Source organism: Pelodiscus sinensis, chromosome 4, assembly GCF_049634645.1.
Source record: "Pelodiscus sinensis isolate JC-2024 chromosome 4, ASM4963464v1, whole genome shotgun sequence".
Taxonomy (NCBI): domain Eukaryota; kingdom Metazoa; phylum Chordata; order Testudines; family Trionychidae; genus Pelodiscus; species Pelodiscus sinensis.
In genome coordinates this window covers 67,792,092-67,819,061 of record NC_134714.1, presented here as the reverse complement: position 1 = coordinate 67,819,061, position 26,970 = coordinate 67,792,092, and the positions used below count along the sequence as shown (strand labels likewise).

The window sequence follows — 26,970 nt, the reverse complement described above, 5'->3', positions numbered from 1 at the left end:
AAAGGTCCAACTAGTTTACAGTGGAGAAAAAAGCAAATATCAGAGCAGAGCCTCTTCCTACCCTAATACCTTTTTCTAAGGTGCGATATCGCGGAGCTTTCTGATCGCGTAGGTGCAGTTCGCGGCTGATTGATCATCCGACACAGAGTTTGCTCAATCTTCCCCTATTCTCTCTTTCTCTCCTCCCGCCCCCCAGCTTCGGGCGGGGCGCGCACTGGCCCTGGAGGGAAAACGCGGGTTCTGCCGCTGCGCCCTGGACCCAGCACCTGGGATCGCTGCAACTGCAACGCGCACAGGCGCGAGCGAACCTGTCACTCAAACACGGCGCCCAACGTCCGAGCCTTTTGCCCTCTGGCTGCCGGGCCCAGCGTGCTCCGCGGCGCCCCTGCCAGTTACTGCAGCTGGGCAGGGCTGGGGGTGGGTTACCCGAGCAACTGGACGAGACGGAAATGAGATCACGGGGTGGGGCGGGGCTTGGGCCGGAAGTAATTGGGACCGGACACGCTCGGGGAACCAAGTAGCTAGCGGCGGTGAGTGGCGGGCGGAGGGGACCGTGCTCTGGGGGGGACCCATAGTCTCGGGTGAGTCCCGGCGGGGGCGGCTTCAGCCTCTGTGGCCGCGGCGCTGCGCTCTTCCCGAGCCCAGACTGGGGCGCCTTGTACGGGCCCGTCCGCCCCTCTGCGAGCCTCCGACAGCCGCTGAGCCCGCAGGCCTAGGGAGGGGCAGGTGCCTGGGCGGCCCCTGCTTGTGTCCGGGGCGGCGGGGCCGATGGGAGGCTCATGGCTGAGAAAGCGGCTCTTCCTTCCCCCACACCTGAGTTGATGGCGATTGTGCTCCCCGAGCCCCAGTCCTGACCCCGACAGAGCTCCTCCTCCGTGCCGGGCGCTGCCCAGGAGCGGGACAAAAAGATATTTGCCTCAAAGGGCGTTACGGGGTTGCTGGTGGGCTGGTTGGAGCCTTTGGTGCTGTGCACCCCCCTCCACATCCTGTATCCAGAGCTTAACGGTGACATCTTTAACCCGCACCAAATATTTTCTCACATGAATCACCAAAGGGAAAAAAAGCTTTAGTGACAGTCACAGATATAGGAAGGGTCACACTTGATGTGCGGAATCACATGTATCTATTTTTAACTTCTTTTGACATCAGCGAAAGGGTTCTTCAGGGCAGCAGCTGCTTGAAGTTTCATCTAACCTACTGTAAGGTCCTCCCACCTTTTCAACATCTGACTTGAGACTGGAGTGATGTTTTTAATTCATTAATAAGAGAGACGAGCATTTAAGCCATTCTAGTTTTGTGGGATAATAGTGTGGTTGATGGAAGGTTGGAGTTATATTTGCTCTTGAAACAAACCTTAGAATTGTGTGGTAAGAAGTGAAGATTTTTGTGAAAACTGCCTAGTACCCCAGTGGTAGTCAATTCTGATAGGGAGAGGCGGTTCCTTCAAGCAAACTTCTTGTGAAGTTGTTGGAAACAGAATTTGTCCTGAAGAAGAGTGTAGCAGGAATTCTTGCACTCTTTTTTGATCTATGGCTTTACATTGCACTGGTCATTAGCATATTTAGGATATGTATTTTAATTTTACAGCTGTTTTTATTCGTTGTCTTATTGGTCAACACTGGTTTTATTTGTACTCAACGTGAAGAGATCCAGGTCTTCTCAGTACCTGGAAGACCTGAGTTCTGTGCTTGCCTCTGATTCTGAGGAGTGCTGCAGAGGCAGATCTACAGGTTTTTCAAGAAAGGAGTGTCTTAATTATTGTTGGGATTTTGAATATTTCTGATAACAAGGTGACTTCTAAATACTGCACCTCTCAGATGCTACTTTATGATTACATTCTTGTTTTCATAGAAATGAGGACATCCATCTCAGTCTGTCTGTCTACCTCTTCTAAATCAACAGTTCACCAAGCAGTGATGTGTCGTTTTCAGCCCTGCCATTGCTTCCACAGCATTGCTAGATATATATCTGCAACTTCAAGAAATAAGAAAAAGTCTTAAGAATATAACCAAATGCATATTGCATTGCTCTTTAGAGGGATGACTTAACATCTGTGTAGGATACATGTAGTGGCAGATACTTCAAAGTGGAGTAAAGAGGATCACAGTGAAGTGGATATACAAGAAACTAAACTACAGCATTGTACAGACTGAGATTTAGGGAGGAGAGAAACTGGGTGACTTGTTTAATGTATCATAGGGTTAGGAATCCAATTAATACTGCCACAGCTAGTGTTATGCTAGGGCAGACAGTGGGAGTTACTAAAGCATATCAAACATTCACTGTTTTCTAAGTGACAATAGCCAATTCAATCCTGCAAGTTCCTTCATTGTGAATAATGGGAGAAGAGAGAGTATTGACCACATCTTGACTATCCACTAATCTTACCACAAGCACTGAAACTTCTAGGAATGCTGGTGATAGCTGCCGCTGGTGATGACATTGGTCACAATCCGTTGTCAGACTGCTACTAATTGTAATACTCTAACTTCTAGATCAGCGGTTCCCAATTGCTGGGCCACGGCCTGCTGCCAGGCCACAGCAGTTCTAGGGGCTGGGGTTAGGGTATACTGCTCTCGCCGCGGCTGTTGGGAGAGACGTGGCGGGAGGGCCGTGCAGAGCAGGGAAGCGCTCTTCTGTGGTTGGGAAGAGACCCTGCGCAATGTGGCCCTCCTGCTGCACAGGGAGGCGTTCTTCCACATTTGGAGGAGACCCTACCCCTGCCCAGTGCTGGTTGGCTAAGAGGTGGGGCAGGACATGCCTCTCCCAACAGCTGTGATGGGAGGGGAGGTGCTGGTGTTGTACCCCAGCCCCCAGAGTCTCTACCATGCAGGCATCAGTGCAGGGCTAGGTGAGGGGGGTGGGGCAGGCACTGGGGGCTCCAGGAGTGGGGCTAGTGCTGGGGGGCTCTGGAAGCTATACGGGGAGGGCTGGCACTGTGGTGCTCTGAGGATGGGGCTGATATTGGGGACTGGCCTGGAGGGTCTCAGGGGAGTTTGGGTGCAGTGGAGCTTTGGTGGTGGGGGGCTCTAAGAGGTAAGGAACTGGCACTGAGGTGTTTAGGATGGGGCGCTGGCACTGGGGGGCTCTGAGTGCAGGGGGGGGTCCATGGGACTCTGGGCCCTACTTATTTTCAGTTTGAATTTGGCTAGTTTTAACTTCCAGCTATTGGATTATGTTTTACCTTTCAGTGCTAGATTGAAGAACCCATTATTAAATATTTTTTCCCCACATAGGTACTTGAGGGCTGTGATCAGGTTGCCCTTAAGCTGCCTTTTTGTTAGATTGAGCTGCTTGAGTTTATCCTGGTATATCATGTTTTCTAATCCTTCAGTTCATCTCATGGATCTTATCTGTACCTTCTCCAGTTCATCAACATCCTTGAATTGTGGGCACCAGAACTGAACTCAGTATTGTTTGAGTGCTTGCTCATGTCCATTTAACATAGGTGTGCTTGGTCGCTCTGTGCACTGGTGCTGGAAGATTTTCCCTCCTCAGTACCCGTAGAGGTAGGCTTTGACGCCCTACAGAGTGGTGCACACAGAGTGTGTGATATAGAGTGCTGCCAGCCACCTCCACCCAATTCCTTCTTGCTGTCAGTGACTATGCTTGGAACTTCACTGCTACAGCGCTTGCTGTCTTGTCTTGATCACTTGTAAATCAGTTTTTCCTTTAGTTGATAATAGAGCTTTAGAAACACAAGTTGTCCTGTAGCACCTTATATATAGTATCATGAGCTTTCGGGGCAAAACCCACTTCTTCAGATGAGCAGAGAGGAGAGAAAAGGGGTGCTCCCACAATTTATAACAGAAAAAGAAGGGCATTGGGTTCGGGGGGTGTACCTTTCAATTATAGTGCCATGTTAATGAGGCTAATTGAATGGGCTGGAAGTGTCCCATACTTCGCTTTTGATGTCAATTGGGTGTTGAATGTAAGGAAAGCAGGTTTTATAATGGCCCATCTATTTCAGGTCTTTGTTCAATTCATGAGAGTGTCAAATTTGCATGAGTTGAATTCTGCACACTCTGTAGTTGGCTAATGAAATTCCTTTGTAGAAGGATGGCTACTTTTAAATCCATTAATGAGTGCCCACATAAGTTAAAATGTTCCCCTACAAGTTTCTGAGTATTGCCATTTCTGATATTTGACTTGTCCATTTATCCTTTGTTTTAGAGCAGTGGTCACCAACCAGTAGATCGGGATCTATGGTAGATCTTGGAGCCTCTGACAGGTGATCCTGACTGGCTTGGCCAAGAGGCTATCAAGCACAGCACTTCATTTGCCCCTCCCACCACTGCTGTACACCTCCTGCCCTGGGCCTTGGAGCTGCTTCCCCCTCTCCTGGAAGCCTCCTGCTTGCAGTGTAGCGCAGGAGAAAGAGCAGAGAGTCGCTGATATCAGGGTGCCCCCTCTTCCACCCTGTATCCTATCTCCAAAAACTCGGCGGGGGGGGGGGGGGGGGGGGGGAAATGTACAACAGGTCTTGGGATGCAGGAGGTTTGTTGGCTACTTTTGGGAGTGGTGCAGGGCCAAGTCAGGGTGAGCTTGTCTTAGCCCCATTGCACCACCACCCAGGAGCCACCTGAGGTAATCAGTGTCCAGATGGAGCCAGCTCTGAACCCCTGCCCTAGTCATGAACCCCCTCTTGCACCGCAAGCTGTTGCCCTTGCCCTGAGCCCCCTGGACCTAAACTCCCTTACGGAGCCTGTACTCTGAACCCCTTCCTGCACCCTAACTCCCTGCCCAGGGCTCAGCTCAGAGCCCCCTCACATTCCAAATCCCTTAGCCCAAGACCAAAGCCTGTGCCCCAACCCTCTGCCCCTGCCTGGTGAAAGGGAGGGAGAATGGGGGAGGCAGGAAGGGAGGGCAGAGGGAGAAGTGGCACAAAGGAGGCAGGGCAAGGGTATTTGGGTTTGAGAGAGATTTTACATTGTATTTAAATTCAAAAAGTAATCTTGTGATTAAAGGTTGGAGACCACTGTCTTAGAGACTGTCTGGTTTGGACAATACACGTGGCTGAGGGACATTGCTAATTAGAAGTTCCTTTGAGACATTAGCCCCAGGACGGGGCATGCCCTGCTTCTATCTACCCTGCTTTAAGTCCTGTTAGTTGCCTCAGGCCTATGCCTGTTAGTGACCCACAGAATAAGGCTATGTCTACACTGCAGGCTTCTTGCACAAAAGGTCTTGCGCAAGAGTGTGTCTGCACTGCCATGTGCTTTTGTGCAAGAGTGTCCATGGCGGTATAGAGGCTCTCTTGCGCAAGAAAGCTCTGATGGCCATTTTAACCATAGGGGTTTCTTGCGCAAGAAACCTCTGTTGCCTGTCCACACTGCCTTCTTGCACAAGAAGCCCTCTTTTCTGATGCTTTACTGTAAATTTAGTTGCTCAAGTACACGTGTGCAGTGTAGACGCTCCGCAAGTTTTTGCGCAAGAACCGCCGTGCTTGCACAAAAAGCCTGCAGTGTAGACGTAGCTCAAGTGTCTTCAGTGTTTAGGACCTGTTGTTGAGCTAATAGCTTCTGGCACTGATGCCTGCCTGAAAAGGGGTGTTCCTTCTGACACCTCAGACACTGAGTGGCACACCTACGGAGGTATGGTGTGACGTAGTGGGGGGTACCTTGCTGGTTGCTATGCTGGGCAGTGGGTTGTGGGTGACCTCTGCTGTCTGTAGCACGGCCCAGCAGGGAAGGGGATGAGTCATTATGCAAGGGGGCTCCAAACCTGTCCGACCAGTTATCTCCCAGGGAGTGGAACAATGGAAAGAAGGCGGAGTGGAGCCCTGGCTGGGAGGCAGGGCTGGAGGAGAGTGGTAGTTTCTGTCTGGGAAGCAAGGGAGAAGGAGCTAGGGAGGGGGCTGGGATTGTAGGGCCCAGCCGCCCTCCATCTCAAGGGGGGGCACTGAGGCCTCCTAGCCCCAGTTCCTGTAACCAGATTACATCTGTGCTGTGCTGTATCCTGGAGAAGCAATAAACTCCCTCTATTCTACTGGCTGGTGGAGTCTGTTCGTGCCAGTACGGGGGTGCAGGAGGTGGGGGACCTCGACGTGCCGTCACACATGAGGAACCCCCATGAGTTCCATAGACCCCATTGGGTAGGCCACAGGGCCAGAGAACACATGAGCTGCTGTGGTCCCATTTGCAGTGCGTCAGGAGTAAATGGTGCCAAGGCTTGTGCTGTTGGCAGGGACATATTATTGACAGGTGCCACATTTTCAAATCTTTTAGGCTGCAGTTAAAGGCTTCTTTTTGAAATCAGCTCCAGCTCAAGACCAGCATTCTGACTCAGCACTGACTACAGGTGCTTCTGTGCACAATGCGCCACCAGTGCCAAGAGGTACACGGCACCATTCCCTATTCTCGGCCTCAACTAAGGACCAAGAATCCTCAGAGGGGCGGATCGCTGGGTCCATATGAAGACAAACCCAAGTAGATGGTTAATACGGCACTGACTCAAGTGGTGCGGTCGACCTCCATGGCTGTTCTGGAATGTGGTAGTCCAGACTGTTCCCCACCACCAACTCCAGGCAGCCCACCAGAGGCTCTTCAGGCAGCCTGAGAGATCCTATTCATGTTGTTGCTGCCAAAGCCTGCCATAGTTGAGCCCTGGCAGAAGGGGAAGACCATGCTGGGACCCCTCAATCTCCTCTCAGGTAGGTTCTTCTTCCAAAGAAACTTTCCATCATGTGCCCTCTTTTACTAGTAAACAAGGGACCGGTAGTCTGATGCAGACCTCTGTTGATTCATGGGCTCCGACGGATCGAGGGGGGCTTGCTGGCAACGGGGTACATACCTGAGGACGCACATATCTGCCACCATGTTAGGCATTCCCAAGGATGTTGCTCACCACTCTCCCCTTGTGCTTCCAGGGACAGATCTCTGGTCTGCTGGCCCCATCCCTTTGCTTGCTGATCACTGCACCTTCCGCCTCAGAATGCACCTTGAGAGAGCGCAGGCGTCGCATCTGGTTCCATTCTGCTTCACAATACAGCACCAGTCCAGCACCACTCAGTGCCCAGGACCTGGCACAGATCTCCAGGCCCCCGTCTGTCTCTGAGGAGCCAGTCTCAACACTCATCCGTGGCCTCATATTGTTCCAACAGGAGCCCGCTGTTCTAGGAATGTAAGCTGATTGACTAGTTGACTGTCCAGTAAGCAAAAGTTTCAGCTAGTCGACACGCTATTCGATTAGTCACTTCTCCCCCCTCCCTCCCCGCCCTTACTACCTGTATCAGAAAGAGGCAGGAAGGGGAGAGGAAAGAGGAGGAGCTGCTGGGGGAAGCCAGCTTAAAAGCTAGTTCCCCTCAGCTCCAGCTCCGAGGAGCCCGCTGGGGCTCTTGTACATTTCAAAGTGGAAGCGCTGTGTGAAGCTTGGGGCCAATGGAGGACTCAAAGCTCTATGCCGCATTTCAATTTTTGAAATGTAACAGCTGGGTGGACTCTTGCTACATTTCAAAGTGGAACACCCTTATCGACTAATTAAATAGTCAGTGGAAATTCCATCGACTGTTTAAACACCCCTATTCAGGACCATCCTGGTCACCGGACAAATGTCCTCTTAGAGAGTCTTGCATCATGGTCTGTTTCGCTGCCACCAGCACAAACCCTGGCACTGTTTCCTCCTGTGACACCGTAAACTGGCCCACAGTAGTTCATGTGGCTTCTGGCCTACCTAATGGGGTCCATGGAATCCATGGGTGTTCCCCATGCATCTGCAGGTGCCCCACTCAGTCACCATCGTGTAAGAAGGACCACCAGCCTACCTTCCCAAACAGCAAAGAGACTCTTTGCTCTACAAGTCTGTCTATCGAGGAAGACCTGGAGCACCCTCTGACACTCCTGATGTCCGAGGAAGGACCATCCGCCCAGACGCCATTCCCTGCCTACTCTTTGAATTTACATTAGCATAACTATGCCTATATAAGGGACCTACCGGCAAAGCAGACAAGGAAGCCGGGTAGAGACAAGTCTCCCCATAAAGACCTTACAGTGACACAGCTGTACCGCTGCATCTGCACTGATTTAAGATCTCCTGGATAGCTGCTATCTGCATAATTAAACTAAGGCTATAAAAGACTAGTCGACTATCCGATGAGCATTTGCTTATTGGATAGTATTTTGACTAGTCGACAAGTCGATATTCCCCACCCCCTTTGCTGCCTCTATCAGACAGAGGCAGCAAAGGTAGGGGAGGGAAGGGGTACTTCAAAGTGGCAGAGTTGCACAGTGACGCTGCTGCTTTGAAACCCCCAGGCAGCTTTTCAGAGGTGCAGCAGTTGCACCTTTAAAATGCCGCCTGTGCGCCTTTCAAATGGGCAGCTGTGGAGCCCAGGATCAGCTGCGTGGTGGGCTGCCTCTTTAAAACGCCGCCTTTGTGATGATTCAGAGGGGCAGCTGTGGAGCCCAGGATCAGCTGAGGGCTACCTGCAGCATTTCCCTGGAACCACATGGAACCCAGGGTCAGCTGGGGACTCCCTAGCTGCTGCTTCAGGTAGTGTGCCCGTGGGTGCTTCACTGTAGGTGTCAGGCTTGTCACTGTAGGTGTCAGGCGCCGCAGGTCAGAGATTCATTAGCCGTGGTTTAGCCAGACCGTGCATGCACGACGACATCGCCGCGTACACTTTCTTGCCGTTTCTGAGGCTGCGCATGGTCCTGTTCTCGCCAGTTCCTTCTAACCATTCACAATCATAGGAGGAGTGAATTGTTTCTCCTCACCCTGACTGAAAAAATTTAGAATTAGTTAGCAATAATTAGTTTTTAGTCTTATTTAGTTATTTAGTTTTTAGATATAGCTTCACTTGTGAACGTTTAAAAAAAACTTTTTTTCTTTCTGTATATATAGTTCTACCTAGATAATCTGTACATAGTTATGCTACTTAAAAAAAAAAAGCCAGATTCCCCCGGTTTCAAGAAGTTCTCTACATGCCGCAACGCGATGCCAGCCTCCAACAGCCATGCCAGCTGCATCAAATGCTTGGGCGAGGGTCACATCCCTCAGAAATGCCCACACTGCTCAAAGCTGACTGTGCGCACGAGATGGGACTGTGAAATGTGCCTGAAAATGTTATTGTTCAGCAAGGTACTACAACCTGCTGAAAGAGACTCAACTGTGAGCCCTACGACTGCAGGAAGGCCGCCAGCCCATAGGCTTAGCATGGCTGAGAAGCCGGGCACATCCAGCTTCTTCTAACACCCAGGCTCATACACACAAAACGAGCCATACGGTGTCCGAGCCGAGCCCAGTCTCACATAGAGAGGCGGCACAGGTGACACCAATAGCGCCTAGAGCCGATTCGGCACCTGTGCCGGGCAAACAAAGGTCAGCAGCACCGACGAAATTGGCACCAAAGGTACACAGGACAGCACTGACTCTGGCACCGAGGTCACTGTCCCCAGCTCCGTGCCCAAGCCCTTCAGCATCTTCGGGTTCTACGGCCAGTACAACGGTGCCAAGTCATGTGGCACCAACCCACATGGCACCGAGTCATTCGGCGCCTGTTCACACAGCACCAAGCGCGTTGGCACCAAGTCAGGTGGCGCTGTCCTCAGCAGCGCCATCTCCAGTGGTGCCTCCCTCTACACAAGTGCTGCACCGTCTGGCACTGTCACCGACCTCAAGAGGACAGCCTGTACCGATACCTCAGATACGGCTTTCTCCTCAAAGGTGGAAGGCTACCCATAAGTCTAGGAGAGTAACAACACCATCTCCTAGTCCAGAACCAGCGGTATTTTCTCCGCAACCTTCTTCATCACCTTCACTGATGGCAGTCCCTATGCAATGGGAAGACCGCCCTAGTCCAGACCAGAGTTGTTCGCCACGGTATTCCTCATCTCCGCAATGCTATCACAGGCGGCCACACTCGCCAACATACCATAGAGGAAGATCTCGCTTCCCAAGGTCACCTACAAGATCCTCCTACACTGGATACCACCACACCGCATACTATTCTCCTCCTCACCATGGACATGACAGATATCATAGCCACATGGGATTACTATTTCCATCAATACTCATATAGCCACTTCCACTCATCTTCTCTACACTGTCACTGAGGGCACTCACAGTACCATCAGGTTACTGTCACCGCCGCAATCATCCACAAGGCCTCCAACCCCCTCAGGGGATGCACATCCAACAGAACAGCAACCGGAGCAGCAGGAAACTCTCTCGGAACATGCTCAACCACACACACGGTCCCCAACGGACCAGTCTTCTTCATCCCCGGATGATGCAGTTTTTTCTGGAGATTCTTCCCCAGTTGATGACATCAGACAATTCCATGACCTCTTTAAGAGGGTGGCAGAATCTCAGGAAATACAACTAGAGGAGGTGCAACAAAAACAGCATCAACTACTTAAGAACCTTCACAGAAAAGCAAACTTGCTTTGCCCTTGGACGAAGCAATATTGGAAATTGCAGATGACATCTGGTAGACCCCAGCTTCCATCCAAGCAACACATTAAAGGTCGGATAAAAAGTATTTTATCCCCTCCAAAGGGATGGAATTTCTATACATGCATCCACAACCAAATTCCTAGGTGGTCGATGCCGCTCAGCAACGATCAAAGACCCCCTCAATATAAAAACACCACATCAGACAAGGAGGCCAAGCGTTTAGATCTTTTTGGAAGAAAAGTATACTTATCTGCTACGCTAACTTTACAAATGGCGAACTACTCAGCACATCTCTCCAACCACAACTTTGATAATTATGCAAAGTTGGTGACACTTCTCCAACATCTGCCAGAAGAAAAACGTCAGCTTTTGAAATCGGTGGTACAAGAAGGTTATATGGCCTCGAACAGCATTGCAAATTTTGTTAGATATTGCGGGCACAGTGGTCTGTACCACCACCACATCAGTGGCAATGTGGCGTTCCTCTTGGCTTCAGATGGCATCCGTACCGAGAGATCTACACACAAAGGTTAGAGGACCCACCATTTGATAGGCAGAGTCTGTTTGCGGCTAACACTGACCAATTGCTGCATTCTGGAAAAGACTCCAGGACAACACTCAGGACTCTTGGCACGTACACGCCACCGTACCACCGAAAACGATACATGCCCTATTACAGACAGCGGCCTACTCCCTATGCTAATCCTAGGTTCAGACAATATTGACCCCAACAAAGAGGGAAACCTCGACAACAAAGACAATACCCACAATCGAACAGGGTGCCCATCCAGCACAATAATAGACAGTTTGACGTTATAGTCAAGGGACTACAGACCATCCCCCTAACACATCAATCAGAAATACATCAATATTTCACCATTGCTTACGGCCCTTCCAACAAGGGTGGTTTGCCATCACCGCCAACTGCTGGATCTGGGAATTGATAACTTCAGGTTACACTATACCCCTTCTCTCTCTGCCACCCACCTTTCCCCGGCCCTTTTCAGGGACCCATCTCACGAGACTCTCCTCATGCAGGAGGCTCTTCGTCTTCTCAATATTGGCGCAGTAGAGAGTGAGCCAGAACAATTCCATGGCAGGGGATTGCCTGTTATATAGCACTGTAAATCCCCGTACTCGCTCTCAGGGAAGGTGGATCACGTGGGTGACTGAATACAAATATACTAGCGCCACATCAGACAAACTCATGAGCTTGTTTAGCATTTGTTTATTATTATCCTTCCTTACTTGTGGTCTACTTTTTCAACTTCATATATAATCTGTAAGGAATTCCGCAAAATAATTTTGAATTTAAAAGGATTCCATGGCCAAATAAAATCGGGAAACACTGCTTTAGATGGACTTACCTCTTACATTAGTAGAACAGGCTGGAGCCATTAAAGCTGATCACTCTGGCATTGTCTCTTAATGACCATTAAGTGGTAGTCATTATTACAAAGGGCTTCCTCTCTTTCCTGTAGTGGATAGGCTCTGCTACTCAAATCGAACTCTAGGGAGAAATATAAATTTCCATGTATGATAGGGAAATATTTAGCTAATGGGGGATCCAGATGCTATATTGTTTATTAAACTGAACCCCCAAATTTAACACTTGATATTTGTCTAAAACTTGTACTAAATTATTTTGCTGTTTTCTCGCTTCCTGCCTCTAGTACGGGGTGGGCAATAATTTTTGCTTGGGGGGGTATTTAATATATTTTGATATGTGGTCACAGGCAGGCTCCAGTCTCCTGAAGGGGTGGCTGATGGTGCGGAAGGGGGGAAAGCGGGGGACTGGCCTCCCTCTAGAGTTGTCTGGGGCCAGTCTTGGAAGTAAAAGCACATCAAAGGGCTTGTGGCTACTGGTGCCACTGCTACCGTGTTGCCTATCAGCCCCCCACTTGTAACCACTACCAAGGCAGATTTGAACCTGGGACCTCGGGAGCTGACTCTAGGAGCCTCTACCCTCTGAGCTAAAAGGTAGAGGTCTCTTGATCTTAACTGTTGCAGTGGTCTAGGTGCCACTTGCAGTACTCAGTAACCACACTAACTGTGTGGGTTACACCTGCAGCCAACTAAAAGGCATGCGACTCCAGCCCCTGCCAGAGTAGCACCAGGAGCCATGAGCCATTTAAATAGGATCTTGCTGCCTGAGTAAGTGCCTGGAAAAATTGGTAGCACAGGCAGCAAGATATAAATAGAAAGTAGCCAGATGCAGTCTGTGGGCCAGATCAAAGTGTTAAGCATTCTGTATCCAGCCCCCAGGCCTCATCTTGCCCAGCCCTGCTCTAGTACATAGCTGTTGGATGAGGATGGGGAGATGTTTATTCATATGTTTTTTTAATGATTTTTACATTAGCTCTTGCATAGATTTTAAATAATAACTAGTGCTGCTACACGTGGCACAGTTGAGTACATTTGCTCAAGTGTTATGAGTAGAGGGTATGAATATGCTTTTCTACTTGAAGGTCTGCTGAAAGCTTTTTGTGCTTAGTAATTTAATGGAAGTATTGTTTTGTGTAACTCCAGGCACCTGGCAGAATATTAAAGTTACTAAATGCTACACATCAAACTTTAGTTTTTCAAATGTCAAGATTTAAAACTATAAACTTGTATCAGGAAGCTGAGAGATCTCCAGCGTGAAGACGAGTGAGCCAAGAGTGAAGAATCCTACATCTGTTTTACCATTAATTTAACTGGGATATGGTGTGTGGTGAAAGAAAGTTATAGGAGGATGTTCTACAGTCTAAGAAAAATATACACATATATCATTTACATAGTAAACAGATGTGCTTCCATAATTGCTCAAAGTGGGATAAAGACTTTATCTTCTTTCTCAGTGATTTATAGAATCCTAGACTTGACTGATTCTTTGTGTTTACCCTCATGACTGACTAACTTTTCTGATAATTATTTTTATTTTTCTGCTGGGAAGTCCACCTTGAGCAGGGTTTCATGAAAATGTAACCTGGTTGTACATCACCAAAGAGAAGAAGGGAATATTATTATCCTTGGTCAACATAATTATGAAATATTTTTAAAAAAAATCTGTGTTACAATAGAATTCTAACACATCTGCTTTTCCTTGCAGTGTCTCAAGAAGAAAGATCTGTTTTGTGTAGCAATAATTGGCTTCCACAGAGCTGTCCCAATGACAGAATTATCAGCACACCTACCTCAATTCCAGCATGGACAGCTGACAGAAAACTTCCCTGACAACCACCTGAGCAATACTGTGAGTAGCAAATTACCTCATCAAGCAGTCAGCTTGGAAGATAATAAGGTGATAAGTAACAGTTGAGTTGGATTTCTCAAGAAAATGTGTCAAACCAACCTTTCTTTGACAAGGTAACAAGTCTTGTGGATGGTGATGAGGAGGTAGATGTGGTATATCTCGACTTTAGTAAGGCTTTTGATACTATCTTGCATGACAGTCTCATAAATAAACTAGGGAAATACAACCTAGATCAGGAATGGACAAGAGGATGCCAGCAGGCTGGATGCGGCCTGCCAAGCCACCAGATCTGGCCCACTGCTGCCTCACTGGGACCCTTAAGCACTGTGCAGCATCAGCCACATTAAACATGTGCTCTGTCCCACTCCTCAGCAAAATCTCTCAGCTTTCATTGGCCAGTTTTTGACCAATAGCAGCTGAGATATTTTGCAGGTGGCAGGGGCAGCCAATGAAGCCTCCTTCACCCTGTCTGGAGCAGAGCTATGTAGAGCACCATGTGACTGCAGCCTTCAGGTTCCCGTGGGGCTGCTGACTGGCAGCTGCTTAGGTAAGTGTCTCCCAGCCAGAACCTGTCTCTGGCACCCCTACCTTCTTCCCCCCAACTACCTGCCCCAAGCCAACATCCAAACCCTCTGCACTCAGGTTACAACTCCCTCTTAGAGCCCCTCCCTCAGGCCAGAATCCTCTCCTGCACCCATACTGCTCCCTTCTGGACTCTGCACCCAAAGCTTCTGCCCCAGATCACAAACCCCTCCTTCACCCAAACTCCCTCTCAGACTCTACACCCCCTCCTGCATCCAGTCTCCTACCCCAAGCTCCCTTCTGCACCTAACTTCTGTCCCAGATCCCAAACCTTCTCGGAAGAAATGTGGCCCTTGACTACTTGCCAAAATCTTGGAATGGTCCCCCATTAAAAATTATTGCCCACCCCTACCTAGACAGGGTACATAACTGGTTGGAAAACTGTTCCCTGAGAATACTTATCAGTGTTTCCCAGTGAAGCAGAAAAGGCTTCTCAAGTGGAGGGTGTGGTCAGTCCTGGGTCTGATTCTAGTTCTGTTCTATATCTTTGTCAGTGACTTAGATAATGGTAGGGAAAGTACACTCGTAAAGTTTTCAGATGGTACTGGGGGGGTGAGGAGGTGATGAGTTGCAAATGCTTTGAAGGTGTCAGGGGGCTGCTCCAGCCCCTTCCAGTTAACCGATAAGCCTCAGCCCTTAAGAGGCTACCAGTTAACCTTTTGGATCCCTACATTGGCCCATAATCATATATGGAAATTAATAAATTTGTAACCCAATCTTTTACCAGAGGAGAGCACACTTTTAATCTGTAAACTTTGTTTTAAGAGAAAGTTTATCTGATATTCCAGGGCCTTTTCTGTTGGTTCAGGATCATTACTCTCGGTTTTCTATTAACTAGTTTACAGGGTAGATATCAAAGTTATTATTTGTCTGATATTACTCGTTCCCCTCCAAGTACATAGCTCATAACTGTGATGTGCCAGTAATATGAGACTTGTTCTGACTTGAGCTTCTGAGCTGTTAGTTAAACCATGACTGAGAAAAGTGAGGAATCTGTACCTTTGCTATCTCTACAGCAAGAATCTGTGGCCTATGTTCTGTTTAATGTTAACCAGGTAGGATTTGCACTTTGTTCCTTTAAGCAGAAAGTAATAAGATACCGATTTGCTTGTATGTACATTACATGTTTGTTCAAATACTTAGAAGGGCAAAGATTGTTTTAATATGTTAATGATTTGACTTTATACTTCCTCTGAAATTTCCTACTGCACTTATGGTTCACATACTAATTAAAAGTAGTTCTCTTTTCTGATACTGCTTGTATTTTCTTTGAATGTGACATTGATTGCAGCACTTTGGGGGGTTTTTTTTGGCAAATAATGGGCTTGGTGAGCATATCCTTGTTTCTAGACTATCCAGGGAGTAAACTACACATACAGAAATTTCTTTTTATTTTCCTGAGTGTTTGTTTCCATTTAAATTGTGATCCTATAGTCAGCATGGTTTTCTCTTTGGCTGCTTCATTGCGTTTTCTGAGAGCTGCAGGTTTTCGTTTTTGTCTTTTAACTCTGTTTAAGGGTGCATACGTTCAGCCAGGAATGATATTATGAGGAAATGATGAAAAAGTGAAACACAATCCACAAGAATCAGGATCCCTAAATTGTAGACCTTAACTAATCTCAGTGTGCTTCCCCATATGTCTGCACTGCAGCTGGAAGATGTTTGGCTGGGTATTATGTATACTTGTTAGCTTTGCTTAAGCTACTATGCTAAAAATAAAAGTGCTGCTGCTCACAGCCCCTCTCCTGGGGAGTGGGAGCCACGTGGCAATTTTTCATTCATCTGGCAATTGACTGGGCGTAGGGATGTAAAGGACTTGTCGACTAGTCATCCCTCTCCCCTCTTGCTCCCTCTATCAGATAGAGGCAGCAAGGGGGAGGGAAGAAGTCAGGAGTACTTAAAAGCGGCAGCGCCACATGGAGCCTGGGGTCAGCTGCTCCATGCTGCGCTGCCGCGGGGAGCCCAGCTTCAGGCTTATCACGGCATTTCAAAGCAGCAGCGCTGTGTGAAGCCGGGGGTCAGCTGGGGATTGACCCTGGGCTCTATGCGGCGTGCCAGCTTTGAAATGTACAAGAGTCCCCAATGGGGGCTCTTGTGCATTTCAAAGAGGAAGTGCAACATGGAGTCTGGGGCCAGGGCGAATCCCCTACTGACCCGAGACTCCATCCGACTCTTCTGCTTTCGAAGCGGAAGCGCTCATGTGGAGCCCAGAGTCAGCAAGACTTCCAGCTGGCCCTGGGCTCCACACAGTGTTCCAACTTTGAAATGCACAGTGGGGGCTCTTGTACATTTCAGAGGCAGAATGTGGAAGTGCTTATCAACTAGTCGAGTAGTCAATAGAAATTCCATCAACTACTTGACTAGTAAATTCATTGCTACTCAACTGGATCTTCACCTAACTGGACCTTCACCATCAATTTCTAAAGATTCAAGCATAAAAAATGTGTAGCCCATTTGATTACAAATGTAACATTGTAAATGTGAACGGAATGTAATCTGATGCAGAACATTGTTGCAGAAACCATTCTGCTTACTCTCCCACAACCCCTAGAAAAACACACACAGTTCTTTTGCAGCAACCAGTAATTTAAGGGAGGAAGAGCGCTCCTTTTCACTTCCAGCATCTTGAGTAGAGTGAACTTCAAACTTACCAGAAAACAAGTCAGCCCCTCTCCTCGCCCCCTCCCCCAAGGGCTCAGCATCATCACCTTTACAGAAATTTGGTGTCAATTGGAGGGGAAAAATGATTTACCAAAAAAAAAAAGATTAATTTTAACTTATTTTAGTGTTCTAATTGTTAGTAGAATTTTAGATTTTGCATACAGATCTTTTGGTTAAGAAGATTCATACTTTAAATACTCATCTACATTGGGAGGGCAGAGTCCAGAAGCCTCAATAACATTATCATGAGAACACCACAAATACAAAACTGATGACCAAATATCCTGTGCTGTATTTCCAATCAACACCCCTTTCTGATATCAACTTTCATAAGCCAAGATGGCTATAATGCTGCTTCCAAACCATACTCCTTTATCAGTGGTTACTGACTAAAATCATTTGGAATTTGTGCTTTTAGCTTGTTGTTTAGCTGCTTTTGAAAATTGCACGCTTAGGTGCTTAAGTGCAGATTTAGGTGGCTATTCAGCAGCTTGAGAGGTCAGACCTAGGACTACATTTAACAGGAGAGTATGTGGGTCATGCTGATGTGGATTCCATCCTGGTATTTCATATCTAACAAGTGTCAAATTTTTCAGTTCTGCCTCCTATACATCACTGTAAGCTGCCCTTTTCAGCTAGTGCTCTACTGTCAAGAAGCGGAATAACCAGGAAGAGTCCTCTCCTTTTGGGCCATATAAGAGGCTTTCTGTCCCTTAGCTTGTACCCGTTCTGCTCCCATTTTGTGCATCAGTATAGAGCTAAGGGTGTAAAGCAAGGGTTGGGAGGCAGAAATATAAATACCCCTTATGAAATAAACTGTAAAGAGACTTCTCAGCTCGAGGGAAGGAAGGGAAGGAATGGAAGCAAAATCAGCCCTTGTCACATAGAGGTGAAGTGGCTATTAGGGATGTAAAATCCCGTTTAATTAGTTAACCTGTTAAAATATAACATTTAACTGGTTAACTGCTTTAAATAGAGGTGGGCGGGGGGGCTGGACCGGCCCCCTGCTGTGGGCGGGAGCTGCTCCAGGTGGGCAGGAGCGGCCCTGTGGTGTGGCGTGGCGTGGTGGGTCCGGCTAGCCTGGAGCGGCCTATTGCCTGTGCTGCCAAGTAACCATACCTGGTAAGCATCATCCAGTAGGGCTATGGAGGCATAGCAACACAGGCGTCTTTCATCTCAGTTGTAAGGCCTTAGAAGCCAGCTGAAAAGTGTAAAGAAAAAATCATGGAAAAAACAAGCAGGTGCCAAAATTCACTACTTCAAACTCTGCTGTTTGCTGTGTTCCAAGCAGTAAATTCTTTCTGTCAGGGAATGTTGTGTCTCTTGTCCATAGAGCACCTACCTGTATTGAGGCTATATAATTAACAATTGAAATATTCTATAATTAAGATAATTTTGAATTCAATAATTGATTCTTCATAATTGAAAGGTCTATCTCTTACATTATTAATGGAGACATACCCACTGAATTCAGAAAATGATGGGTAACCAGTGTTGCTGATTTTTAGGGTCAAGAAACGGCTAGAATGAATAGTGGATGTGTCGTCCATATACATTTGTGTTATACTGAATATTTATTCCAAAGGACTGATTGTTCTACAGCTATACAAAGAAAAATTAGACATGTTGGTAAAAACTGATGGACACAGGCAATTAAATGTTTGGACTATCTTTGAATAAAGGTTCAAGCAAAAAAGCGACATATCATACCAAGTTATGTATATCGATCATTCTACTGATGAACCAGGCAATTTCTATTCAGAAGCATATTGCTGAATTCTAAATGGGTAAGACCCAACAAGAAAGAGAAAAGAATAGTTTGCCTCAGTTTTCATATTTGATATATTCTTCCAAAATGTATCATTATAAATATTAAAAATCAGGATCAGGAAATGTATTCCTGTTTTTCAAGGGACATGTTAATATTTTTCTCCAATATTAGAGAAAAGGGATTATCAAATTGGAAACTGATAATCTAAACTATATCTCTTTTGTGAGGATAAAAAAATCCATGCACTCACTCAAGTTCATTCATCATGAGAATTGAGTTTTTAATTTAAATTTTAAAAATACCCTTTTTAATTTAAAAATGACAAGTGTCCGAGATTTTTATTACTATTCATGCATCAGTTTTTCTTACTTAAAATACTGTACAACTGTGGGAAAGCCATACCAGACCAATTTGTAGAGTTTCTTTCCAGCTTTAATAATGGTATTATGTACTGTAATGAGTGTAAACAGCATAGAGACTGGTTTTGGAATATTTTTTGTTGCTTTCATGCAACTAATGTCATAAATGTCACATTGCCAGTGCCACCATCTTCAGTAATAGTGTAAGAAATTACAATTGATGCATTGGGCTAACATCTACTTTCAGAGCATTCCTTGACAGTATCTCCATCCAAGGACAAACAATGGGCTCTTTAAATTGAAATTACACAAATTATGTAGAAAACAAATCCATGCTATTAGGCAAAAGCAACATCAATGTCAACAATTTGTGTTGTTTTGGAATTAAATGCTTTATATGCTTACATTCTATCCACAGTTCTCATGCAGTATATGGTAAACAGTATTCCCTGTAAGCAATGCTATTGTGTGGCCATTTGGCTTTTCAAATGCTCCTAAGCTGATTATCAGAGTGCGTGCACGTAGGTTTTTTGTTTCTACTGGTGGTATACATTTACACATGTCTTGGTCCACATAAAAATTTAGCCCATGCATGGATGGAAAAGATTATAGGGAACATTGATTGTAAATGCTGTTGTTTAGGTCCTTGCTGCTGAAGCAATATGACAGTAAATAGTAAAGTGTGCATTTCCCACTCCACAGCCTCCTTGCCTTAGCATATAGAATATGGCAGACAGATGCTTACAGAAATGGAATTTCTTATCTTGCAGAATGACAACAGTGAGAGGCGGCGCCATGATAATTGTGAACGAAGGCGTAATGACAACCCCGAATCAGAGACTAACGGGCAACCACAGAATAGCACGCAGCAAGTGGTGGAACAGGAGGAAGAAGATGAGGAGTTGACTTTGAAATATGGGGCAAAGCATGTGATTATGCTTTTTGTACCTGTCACACTTTGCATGGTGGTAGTTGTTGCAACCATCAAGTCAGTCAGCTTTTATACACGAAAAGATGGACAGCTGTATGTATCCTTTTTATTATTGTTTGGGTCTACTGAAGATCCTTTTCTTTACTCTGTGTCTGCACACCTTCAAGTACTTATGTTATCCACTGACCTTTTCTGTAGCCCAAGCCCAGCCCTATTTTCAGCTATGTTCCCAGCTCCTGTCACCCTGGAGACTCATCCAGACTGGTTTCTCCTACCAGGCCAAGCCAATTTTTCTTGTACTGGTGTAAGTTAAAGGACTTACAAAGAGGAACTTCAGGTTTCACCACTAGAGCTTTGTCAATAATTTCATCTCTCCCCCGTAGGAGTACCTCTAAAGATCATTTGTTTGCCTTTACTTCAATCTGAATCCTGACCTTTCACTTATTAATATTTTGTGCCTTTCTGTGAGGTTTACATGGTATGGACTCAATTCAGAGCACCATACATGAAAGTTGCATTCCGTTAAAAATTAAAGCTTTATTAGAGAAGGAAAAATGAGAATTTTATGAACATCCATATGTATGTAGGGTTTGAGGTTTGCTTATGTTGCTTGTGGACAAAGAAATAAGTTCATTAGTAAGAGCTGCCCAGAAATGTCCAATAGAATGTTTCACTTTCAACAGATCTGCATTTTCCAGTGGAAAAATATTTTGTGGACATGTTGAATGTAACAAAAAATCATTTTGTGTGGGAGAGGGGGACTGACAACTTTTTGATAATGGCAAAACGTATTTGGTTTGTGGCTTCAAAATGTGTATTATATGTTAAAATCAGAACAAAACATTATGTGATCTAAAATTACTGTTTTCAATTTCATTAGGTTAGGAAGTCTTGCTATTTTGTGTGTTTGGAACAGATTTTTTTTATTAACTCTAGGAATTTCCCATGGAACAGAAAATCTAATTCCTGCTCTGTTCTTTTCATGTTTATGTTTGTGTTGTGTTTTATTGAATATCCACTAGATGGTGTGTGCACAAAGGCCAAACTATACTTAGTGTGACCTAATTTACATTTACTTGCATGCTATAAAAATAGTTTTTAAATTTGGGTTGCTCTCTTACTAAGCAGAAAATAACTGTCCTTTTTGTAACCTTGATTTGAGAGATAAGTGCTGAGACTTCAAAAGGGAAATTGGCTTTACATATCTACGTATTGATCGTGGGCTTTTATCTAGACAACATTTATGTGGTGTATAGATTGGAATTTCATTTCCCTTTTTTTTTTTTTTTTTGGTCTGTATTGTAGTATCTACACTCCATTCACTGAAGATACAGAGACTGTGGGACAGAGAGCCCTGAACTCTATTCTCAATGCTACCATCATGATCAGTGTCATAATTGTTATGACCATACTCCTGGTTGTGCTTTATAAATACAGGTGCTATAAGGTGAGCACATATACCCCTATTGCTAATTAATTATGCTAATGTTTTATTATTCATTTAAATGCACTCTCATGAAAAGAGCAATCATGTGTAACTAAACTAGCAGCACCAGTTGCAGAGGTTCCCTGCTTTAGTTTTTGGAGGAGAATGGGCCAGGTAGTACGTAGTCTTGCATGGAATAAAAGTGCACAAGGCATTACCAATAATAAAATGCACTTCAAGAGACATTTTTTGTAGGGTGACAGTATGTCACTTGCAATCAGGGCTCAAAAAATACATAATACTATTGTTAATGAGAGCTCAAACTTAGTCTAGATGAGGGTCACATTAACTTGCTATAACCTAGAGTCTCCATATGTCAAAGCTCTATGTTATGCTTGTAGGTATGGGCTACATTTGGCCCGGTGATCGTGCTTTTTTCCTTTAATCGTCAGTAAAGAGGATGTGGAATAACAAAATGACATACTGTCTTTTAGTCAAACCCTTGAGTATATGTGAATTTGCTGTCAAATTCACTCCTTGCCACAACATTTAGTTTCAACTTCTGTGATTTTTGGGGAGGAGTTGCTAACTTGCAGTGACGCTGTAAAAAATAGTCTTTTGAAAATGTTGCCACATTTTGATAGAGGCAATGGCATCTGCTTGATCCTGCAGACACTCTGGAGCAAGTTTTATGAGGTGTTCATTTTCCTATTTGTTAGAATGGCTCACTTAACTCAAAAAACCTAACCGATAGTTTAAAAGTTATTTACATTATTTCACTGTTGGTCATTTTAGTAGAAACAGCCAACTGTTGTGCTTAAACCCACAATCCCAAACTGTCTCTTGGGTCTCCCCAAATGTCAAAAGCCTCACTTGCACTTACCAAGCTGCCAAACCCACTAGCTTCCCCTTAGCCACTTCCACAGTGTAGTTATGCCCTATAATTACAAAAATCACTAGCATATCATAAAGTAAATTTATAAACTGCATAAAACTGAAAAAATAAATACTGGAGCTTTGGCAGTGATAGTATCTATTTTCATATTTGTTTTATGAAAAATGTTGAATTTTTCAATGTAAATGACGCTAACACAATATCTCCAGCCTTCTGCACCAAAGTGCTGCAAAATCCAGGAAACCAGTTGCTGAACATAAATCTGGTTTTCTGCTGAGTATGTAGAGAATCATTGTTAGTCTACTTTTCAATGAACAGAAACAAATTTCTAACAAAGCAATATTTGACATCCCAAATGGTGGCGATATGCTTATCTGCTTTGGTCATCTGTAGTGCCTTTTATTGAGGCATTATGTCTGAAAAAACACCTTTGAGGTAGGGAAATTATCCCAATTTTCCAAATGGAAAAATTGAAGGCCAAATGTGAAGTGTCTTGCATGAGGTTACGGAACAAGTCCTGATTTCAGATCCTGACTCACAACCAGAAAACATCTCTTCTCAGCTTGTCTAAGTCGCTGCTTTTTTTTTCATTCACTTTTATTTTTACCTTAATTCCCCCATATTTTACTCTGTTAAAGCAAATTCTTTACTGACAGAGCTCCAGATTTAATTCCCTGTATTTTGCAAACCTTGGCAATTCACTTTTATTCAGGTTTTAACAGGCAGGCTGACTCTGTAGCAACAAATCAGTTAGTGTAGGAGCTGTTGTCAGGTGAGACATGGGAATGTTTTTAATCAGAAGTCAAGAAACTTGCCATGACATGTTATGAAATATGTTGGATAACAATTGTCTGTCCCATAAAATGTGTTGAGAAACTTCTGAGAAAAGGACAGGTGGTTTTGAAAGCCTTATAATGTGGAGGGGGGAAGAGGAGGGAACAAATAACTGGTGTGGAAAGTATTCTGATTCACCTAACTGTTTCAGGTAGGTGGTTCAGTGAGGCTACTCACAGTAGTTACTGCAACATTTATACATGTACTTATTAGGGTCTTAGAGCAGTGGCTTTCAACCTTTCCAGATTACAGAATCCCCTTCAGGAGTCTGATTTGTTTTGTGTACCCTCAAGTTTCACCTCCTCACTTAAAAACTATTTGCTTACAAAATCAAACATAAAAATACAAGAGTGTCACAGCATACTATTACTGAAAAATTGAATAGGGTTCTCATTTTTGCTACATATTTTGTAAAGTAAATTAATTGTAATATAAATATTGTACTTGTATTTTAGTATATAGTATAGAACAGTATAAATGAGTCGTATGCAATTTTATTTTGTACTGACCTTGCTAGAGCTTTTTATGTAGTCTGTTGTAAAGCTAGGCAAATATCTAGGTGAGTTGATGTACTACTTGTGTACCTCTTGTTGAGAACCACTGCCTTAGAGTAATGCACTGTTTGGCATTTGTTAAGTAGAACAGACCAGCTCTTTTGCTAGAACAGAACATCAGTATTCAGGCACACTACCTCCTGGTCTCCTCTCTTCCTAGGCACTGGGACAGTTTTCTTTGGGGTTTTCTTATTTCTAATTTCTTTCTTTATTTTTAACATATCCTGTCCATCGAAGTTTTTAACAATAAAATCCACTCTTCTGTTCTGTCAGAATGTATATGTAGCCATATGCATTATTTGTAAAGCTGTTTCTCTTTCATTTTCCTGTTGACCCCAAACTTCAAAATTCTTCCCTTTGTTACAGTGGTGACAGAAATTTGACATCTTCCCTGCCAATAGCATTAAAAACAGAATGCTTAATGCCAAAGAAAAGCTCCAGAGGTTTTATTTTTTGAGAAGACTCTCTGATAAAGAGACCTACCTGTGAGGTCACTCAGGCTTGCCAATGAATCTTGAGGTTTTATTTAGATGCATGGTAAAGAATGGTTCAAAGGAAAAAAACAAAAGTGGAAGCAATGCTGCAGAGGATTCTGAACACATTTATGAAAAATATATTTGAAACTTGACTCTCTTTTGTTAGAAGGTTGTTGATGTTTCACTGATATTTATTCTACGTACATGAAACAGAAATAATCTTTGAGGTTACACATTACATTTCATAATTTTTTTTATTGTTTTAAAAGTTTAAAGTCCAATATAAACTCCTCACAAAGATGTAAATATGGAAAAAAACATTGCAATTCAGAAAGATCAAGTTTTCTTGCATGTATAGTTATTTTTAGCAGTAAATTCTGTTCTGAATCTGGCTTTAGCACAGGTAGGATTTCTTACGCCATTTTATACCCAGTTCAAGCAAGTACTATAAATTACTTCTGACTTCTTTGTCTGCAAAGAAATTTAAACTAGATGTGGGGTCCATGTCTTACTTTGTATGTGAGGTTCCTTGTCTACAGAATAAAATATTTCTTTTTTTAACTTATTTCATATCTCATTGCACCTCAAAGGTTCTCCTCTTAAGGCCAGAATTTACCTAAAGTCTTTAGCAAGTTGGAGTTTTTTATTTTCTTACCGTTCTAGGAATCTGTTTTTCTGAAGAGACTGTTTCCCTCCTTCATTCATGTTTGAAAGATCTCTTCTATTTCTTTTTCCCTAGGTTTTGGATGATTTGCTACCAGTTTGATATGGCATTTCAGAACTTTGTTTTTTGTAATCAGGTACTTAGGAAATCTAGCATTTTGTCGTCTTGAAGCCTGTCCATTCAGATATGATCATAGTTATAGGGCTTTCCAAATTCTCTTCAAACTTTGTTTTTAGTCTGGGACATGAGTATGAAGGGCTTGTCCCTAAGTTATGTTTACTCTTTAAAACAAGGTTCGTTTTTTTTGTTTGTTTTGTTTTTTTTGTTAAATACATGTAGGTTTTGCTAGGCTTCAGTCTCAACACACTGTTGTCTTATTGATATACATGGTGACCTATTTTACTATCTAATTGTGTGATGTGTATAGATCAGTGGTTTTAAAACTTTTCTTTTCTCGTGACCCAGTTGAAGAAAATTGTGATGCCTGTGACCCAGCATAATTATATTGTTTGATTAGAGTGCAGGCTCCAGGGTGGGGCCACAGGGATAAGGGGTTGAGGGTAGAGTAGGTGAAGGCTTTGGGGTGGGGCGGTAGGTTACAGGGGTATAAGCTCTGTCTGCGGTTGCAGGCTATGGGATAGAACTGGGGATGAGGAGTTTGGGGTACAGGAGGTGTTTCTGGGTTTGAGTGCTCATGGCTGGGACCAGGAGATTGTTGGGGCAGAGGCTTACCTCTGGTGGCTCCCACTCAGTGTTGCAGTGGGATGAAAAGGATGACTTCCTGCCTGTCCTGGCATAGTGGACCACACTGCATCCTGGAAGTGGCCATCAATAAGTCCAGCTCCACAGGCGGCTCCCACCCCAACCTCTGGCTTCACATTTTCATTGGCCGGTTCCTGGTTTGTCACACGGTATTGTCAAGCAAAAATGGATGGAGCTCAATTTGGGCTTGGTTTGAAATAGGATTGTCTTAATTATTTGGCTAGTTTTGCTTTTTTAACTTGAGAGTTGGCTACTCATCTCCACCTAGGAGCTGTACCTGCTGCTGACCGCTTCAAAGGTGCAGCACAGTTTGCAGTGCCAGGACAGGCAGGAAGCTGGCTGTAGCACCCCTACTGGTCATCTTGTCACCCTACAGCAAGGCGACCCAGTCCCTGACTTTCTGCAACCCAGAACTGGGTCACGACCCATACTTTGAAAATCAATGGTATAGTTCACTCAGGTTAGGTGTGTTTTATTCTATACAAAGGGCAAATGCTAACGCTGTTTACTTTCCTTCATTCATTCATTCATTCATTCATTCATTCATTCATTCATTCATTCATTCATTCATTCATTCCTTACATGACTTTGCACTTGTACACCACCCTTTTATTCAAGGATCCCAAAGCAATTTTCAATGGATGGGTTATGTAGTGTCACCATTTTAAAAATGGGTAACTCGGGCACAGAGGTCAAGGGACTAGCCAAAATCAATGTATCAGCACAGAGTAAGGTATGGAGCCGAAGACTTCTGAATCTCATTCCCCTGCTCTAACCACCAGGTATTAATATTGGCCTCTTAGAGAGGCTGGATGGGGTCATGTATAAATGATATTCTGAACAATGGCTCAGATATTGCTATATCCTGCTTATGAATCTGAAACTTGTAAGATTTGAAATGGAGATCTTTATTGATATCTCTCTCTCTTTTAGGTGATCCATGGGTGGCTTATAATTTCTTCTCTATTGCTGCTTTTCTTTTTCTCATTCATCTACTTGGGGTAAGTCTACAAGAGTTTCAATTTCTGTCTCTTTACCATAAGCATGTGTAAACAATTGCCCATATTCCACTGTGGTAATTGGTATGGGTCAGCCATGCAAAGAGTGTTTATTTGGGAACAATCTAAAGACTTGTTCCACTGAAAGGATTCAGCTCTGCATGGAAAAACACACTTTGGTTTATATCTAATGGAAGTTATGCACTTGCATCTACAACTAATAGACTCCTGTTTCTAGGGTTTGTGCTTGCTCTGTAAGCCATATCCTGAAGCAGCACATCAGCATCTCATCACGAATGACCATTTAACAGTATTCTGTATCATCAGCAAGCTCAAGCACTGATTTTTCTCAGGCTAGAGGAAGTTACCAATGACTTGGAAAGTACCCTGTAGTACTGGGGAAAGTACCAAGGTAGTTTTTTCCATA

At 44.5% G+C, this 26,970-nt stretch overlaps 1 protein-coding gene and 1 long non-coding RNA gene across 10 annotated transcripts in view; one reads left to right on the top strand and one right to left on the bottom strand.

Moving 5' to 3' along the window:
• The window catches only part of LOC102445085 (uncharacterized), a 32,491-nt gene extending 32,285 nt beyond the window's left edge, over positions 1-206 (bottom strand). For all 5 annotated transcript variants that reach the window (XR_003090426.2, XR_332438.4, XR_012903462.1 and 2 more), the window contains exon 1: positions 70-206. This is a non-coding gene — a long non-coding RNA (uncharacterized LOC102445085). The remainder of the gene's footprint in view (positions 1-69) is intronic.
• A 190-nt stretch (positions 207-396) lies between these two features.
• The window catches only part of PSEN1 (presenilin 1), a 61,724-nt gene continuing 35,150 nt past the window's right edge, over positions 397-26,970 (top strand). For 2 of the 5 annotated variants that reach the window (XM_014576287.3, XM_014576283.3), the window contains exons 1-5: positions 397-530; positions 13,487-13,630; positions 19,774-20,027; positions 21,240-21,381; positions 26,479-26,546. In XM_014576287.3, coding sequence (XP_014431773.1) covers positions 13,547-13,630; positions 19,774-20,027; positions 21,240-21,381; positions 26,479-26,546 — 548 coding nt within the window. In that variant the 5' untranslated portion in view covers positions 397-530; positions 13,487-13,546. Of the gene's footprint in view, positions 582-5,820; positions 6,653-6,868; positions 7,123-13,486; positions 13,631-15,090; positions 15,268-19,773; positions 20,028-21,239; positions 21,382-26,478; positions 26,547-26,970 lie in introns of those variants that run through there. The other 3 variants (XM_014576285.3, XM_014576284.3, XM_075927278.1) reach the window with 3 other exon arrangements.